Source organism: Triticum aestivum, chromosome 3A (genome assembly GCF_018294505.1).
Source record: "Triticum aestivum cultivar Chinese Spring chromosome 3A, IWGSC CS RefSeq v2.1, whole genome shotgun sequence".
Taxonomy (NCBI): domain Eukaryota; kingdom Viridiplantae; phylum Streptophyta; class Magnoliopsida; order Poales; family Poaceae; genus Triticum; species Triticum aestivum.
In genome coordinates, this window is record NC_057800.1 from 643,451,254 (window position 1) to 643,456,503 (window position 5,250).

General features: G+C 51.5%; 1 protein-coding gene across 1 annotated transcript; it reads right to left on the minus strand.

Annotated features, from left to right (window-relative positions):
- Nucleotides 1-1,199: 1,199 nt before the first annotated feature.
- Nucleotides 1,200-2,785, minus strand: LOC123058897 (ETHYLENE INSENSITIVE 3-like 5 protein). Its single transcript, XM_044481569.1, has one exon. It carries the CDS (start codon nucleotides 2,782-2,784, stop codon nucleotides 1,426-1,428), a length of 1,359 nt encoding a protein of 452 aa, XP_044337504.1. The 5' UTR covers nucleotide 2,785; the 3' UTR covers nucleotides 1,200-1,425.
- Between the last annotated feature and the right edge of the window lie 2,465 nt (nucleotides 2,786-5,250).

Below are 5,250 nucleotides of genomic sequence, written 5' to 3' on the forward strand. Positions count from 1 at the left end.
GGTTGATGTAATGATTTATTCATGTAATTGTGTGAAGTGGCGATTGTAAGCCAACTATGTATCTCTTTCCCTTATGTATTACATGGGTTGTGTGAAGATTACCTCACTTGCGACATTGCTTTCAATGCGGTTATGCCTTTAAGTCGTGATTCAACGCGTGGGAGATATAGCCACATCGAGGGCGTTACATATGGCGTGGCGGCCGGGGTGATGGAGCACGGCGAAGACAAAAGAGAAAGAACGAAGGAGACAAAATGAGGATAGATATGCGGGGTCTGAGCAAGAGAAAAGTGACTGCGGTTTCCTCCGAAGAAGTAAGGGCAGATGGTGCTCCCGTTTTACTCGGGACGCACGACAGAACAGAAACCACAAGAACTCCCGATAAAGGGAAACCACAATAGCTCTAATAAGACGTTGTGGGCGTCAATTTGACGTGCCTTCGAATAGGCCAGCCCATTTTGGACGCTGGGAAGAGAAATTAAAACAGCATTGTAGGGACCAACAACGTAATGAACTGGTTCACTGCGGTCCAGCACTGTAGAGACCGGTTCCCTGTAGTGCCCGGTTTTATCGAACGATTTTTATTCTGAACAATTTTTATTTATACATTGAACATTTTTGTAATACAATATATGATGAACATTTTTGTAATACAGTATATGATGAACATTTTTATAATGCATGCATGTTGAACTTTTTGTAATATACGGTGAGCATTTCAGACAAACGCACGTATCCGAGAACCGATGAGGTGCCGCGTTGGATGGTTTCCAGCGTCTGAACACCTCAGTCTGAACCTTTCCGGGTGTTTTGAAGGTTCGTGTTGAAGATGCCCTTGAGCTGTTGTCTCGCAATCAAGTTCTAATCGTCCCAACACTTTCAAATAGCAAGATTTGACATGGGATCGAGGGTGGTCGTTGCCACTGCCGGAAAATGGCAACCGCAACATTGTGGTTGCCTTCTTTGGCCGGTCCGGGGACAGCCTCGTCCCCATTGGTGCCTACATCGGCGTTGCCCCACCGGAGGACAATGTCTGATCGTCAACCACTTGCATACGTAACCTCTGCTCGAAACCACTCAAAGACAAGGCAAACATTGTTTGGATTGCATATGTTACAATATTCAATTCACCACAAAATTCCCGGGCCACTAGCACAAATGAAGTTTTGTTCTACAACTGAATCATATACTCTCTCCATCCCACAATAAGTGTCACTGATTTAGTAGTACAAAGTTGTCACAGAAGAGAAATGATCATACGCCGTATTTCATGACATATGAAATATCCTTCACTAACTAACAATCCCAACATCTCAAAACGAAAAAGCAACCCCAACATGGAAATATTGCAGTAAAAGTATTCAGTAATACTCCTAACTAATAACCGTGCGTAACATAGGCAGGACAACTGACTGCGTGGCTACGTCACTCTCCCATCAAGCGCAGCACATGATCTACTTCGGGGCAGCTCCCTATGATATCAAAGAGCACATCCTGCGCCACCTCATCTATGCCGCCCAGCAGTACGGAATGCATCGGCGGCAGATCGTCCTTTTCCCGGTCACCATAGGTTTCGACACCCTGCATGCAGCCGTAGTACAGCTTCATGAGCTCGTCGATCGGGCTCCGGCTCTCCTCTGTGATTGCGGCAGCGAGCTGATCCGGCAGCATTATGGTCAGTTCTGATCCGCTCCCACCCGAGCTGCCGCTGCGAGAGATCTCGCGCTTGCGCTTGTCCTGCGCGCCGCGCACAACGCTCTCCAGGCCATCGTCGTCCCTGTCCTTCCCAACCTTCTTCTTCTTCACCTCCTCGTCGTCGTCTTCCTCATCCGCCTGCTCCTGATCGAACGGCGTGATCCGCAGCGAGCTCTTTAGCCGGCTGCTAAGCTTCTCCTCCTGCCTAAGCACCTTGGACCAGGTCTCGGACTCCTTGGCGCTCATCTTCTGCTGCAGCCGCTTGGACTGCCACACGAGCTTGCGCATCTGGTCGAAGCGCGGGCTCATGTGCTTGATCACCGCGCTGAGCAGGGAGACCTTCCACGCCTTCTTCAGGTCGTGCGGCTTCCGGTACGGCGGCACGCCCTGGTGGGCCTGCATCTCGCCCTGCGTGCCCCACCAGGGCTCGTGCCCCGTCGGCCACCACGGCGGCGCCAGGCCGCGCTCCAGCGGGAAGCTCCTCTGCGGCGGCTCGCAGTGCTGGATGAGCGCGGAGAGCACGGATCCGAGCGTGCTGTCTTGGATGTCCTGGAGACGATGAAGGGAGGAGGCCAGGGCGACCGGGCTCTCCCCCATGGGGCCGGCCAGGCCCATTGGGCCGGCGCGGTCGAAGCTCACGTTCTCCTTCCACCAGCCGCGGAGGCTGTCGGAGGAGCCGGACATGGGCTCGCCGGCCTCGTCGATGACGCCGTACACGAACCCGCGCGCGTTGCAGGCCTCCATCATCCGGAGCATGTGCCGGAGCACGCCGTCCTGAGCGCGCAGCATGGCCTTGCGGCGGCACCGCACGTCGGGGGGTTCCTCCTGGCCCGACGACGAAGAGGGGGATGCGCGGGCAGCTGGAGCCGGCGCCGCGCCCCTGGCGCCGGCGCGGCCCTCGAGCCTCGTGAGCAGCATCTGGTCCTTCCACATGCGCTTCTTGAGGTCGGAGATCTCGAGTGACTCAGAGCCTGATTCGGAGTCGCTGATCTCCTCCTCCTCCCGCTGCTTCCCGCCAGGGCCGTCCCCGTGCTCCATGTCGGCCGACTCTGCGGAAAGATGCCTCCTGCCGTGAATGCCTTTATCCATGGAGTAACTGTAATTAACAGACGATCTATGACGAGCGAATGGTTGCACCGGCGAGCTATTTATATGCGCGCCCGCGGTCGACGTGTCCAGTCGAGGAGAATTCAGTGGCCGGCGGTCGGGTGATGTCGTGGCGTGGCTGCGAGCCCATGAATCTGGCCAAAGGACGTCTCGGGAATCTGAGCTCTATCTTTCTGTGTAAGACCATCTCTAGCAGACCCCGTATAATAACGATCCGCATAAGACGTTTACAATTCGACGAAGAATTATTTTATGAGTTGAAATGATGTGCGGCAGAATATACCCTGTATATGAAATTGTATAATTATAAAAATACTTTCACGGGAGAAATTGCAACAACACTAGTTCATCACATACTATATGATCATACACTAGTTCATCACATACTACAATATCATACATACTACATTCTTCTACTACTACTAGAGGGGGGTGGGGGACCTCGCGGCGGTGAGGCCAAGGCCGATGTACCAAAATGGACGAGCTCACGACCGAAGACGACGCGGTGGGGGAGCTCAGTCCTCCTTCTCAGAGCCGACGAGATCCATGAACTTCTGCCTCTGCTTCTCGCGGATGTGCCGCCACTCATCGTCCTTGTCCTTCACGACAAGGTTGGTCGTGACTGCCTACTTGAGGATGAGGTGTTCGAGCTCCTCGTCGTGGCGCCGGCACTCCGCCTCCTCGCGCAAGCTCCGTTCGACAATGCCAGCCGCGACCGCGTCGACATCGGCCACCAAATCTTCGGACCCGACGATCCCTCGGCACTCGATCTCCTCCGGCTCTTGCTTGACGGCGATGAGTTCGATCTCCTCCGGCTCCTCCGACCACTCCCTCTTCACGGGGAGAAGCGCCGCGCCGGAAGAGGAAGAGCTCGCGACGGAGGAAGAGCCCGCGGCCAAGGAGGGCGTACGCCCGTGCCGACGGTCGTACTCCTCCGTCTCGCGACGAAGGAGCCTCGGCGGCGGCTCGAGGCCCTTGTTCGTCCACTTCCTCGCCACGCGCTTCCTCGCCCCATCCGAGCGGACACGCCGCTCGCGCTCGGGGTCGCCGCCCCTGCCGGAGCTGCCATTGGAGCTGCGGCCGAAGCTCCACATGCGGCCCCACATGGCAGCTGAAGGCGGAAGGGGACTCACCGGCGAAGAGAAATGTGAGGGGGAAGTGGGGAATTGCGGCGAAACGCGGCGGTAGGGGATCCGTATCTACCCCGCAAATCCATAAATATACTGCTTCGGGGGGCGGTTTGCGGGCCGTGGTAAAAAAATTACAAATCAGACGAGTAATTGAACCAAACCGGTATACTCGTCGGAATTACGTGGGTTCGCGAGATATACGGAGTTGCTCTAAGCGCGTGCTGCCTCCGTGTTCCAGGCTCTAGCTCTAGGCGAGCTAGCTACCGGGTGTGCGCACATGGTTTGGATATGGATCGGAAAATGCCGGCAAAATATTCTGTTCCGTTCCGGTCTCACTTTGTTTAGTAAGTTTACGTGGATGGTTTTGATATGTGTTCATGTGGATGCATGTGGTGGCGGCCGGGTGAGCAGGCATGCGTGCAACCATGCAAATTTTCTAAGCAGCGGTAGCCACCGCATATACTCGCTCTGAAAATTTAAAAATACACGCTATTGATGAACCAGCAAACACAGATAGCTTAGTCATGTTCTAAAAAAATGGATAGCTTAGTCATGTTTCAAAACATAAAAAGAAAGATCACTTTGCTGGACGGTATTGCATTATCGGATACCTGATTGTTTTGTGGACACTATTATAAAACAAATGCAAGTGCATATTTTATTTTTGAAGTGCTGCCTTCCAAGAACCCTAACTGTTATGTTTCTACCGTAGTTGGCTTTGCTGTGTGGTATCAACTTTAATAAGCTATAGTTGTTTTTTTAATCGGAAAATCTTATCCTCCATCTGTCTCATAATATAAAAATGTTTTATGTCAAAATGGATAAAAGGGGATGTATCTAAATACATTCTTTTTATCCATTTTGATGACAAATATTTTTGAACGGATGGAGTATTATAGGACAGAGGGAGTACATGTACATCGGAACAATATGTAGTTCAAATGCAACCTTTGTGAGATTGTAGCACAGGATATATACAACCAGTTTGGATGGCGGTCCAATAATAGGATATATGTTTAGTCATCTCGCTCTATTTTTGTCGGTTGTGTAATTTCTTTTTCTTTTCATTCGACTTTGCTTGCAAACTTGTATTGAACTACGCACTTTGTTTCTGCCTTGCTTAATAAAATGTTTGTGTGCAAAGAACGGGGGTAATCTTTCTTTTCAAAAAAAAAATTAGGTTTCCTGTTGTTAAAGGCCAGTTAATGCATAAATACATACATATATTCTGAATATTTGAACATTACATAGTAAAACTGTAGATCCCTTATAATAGATTGTTTTCTTTCTTCTACGGGAAGAAAGAGAACCCTTTGGC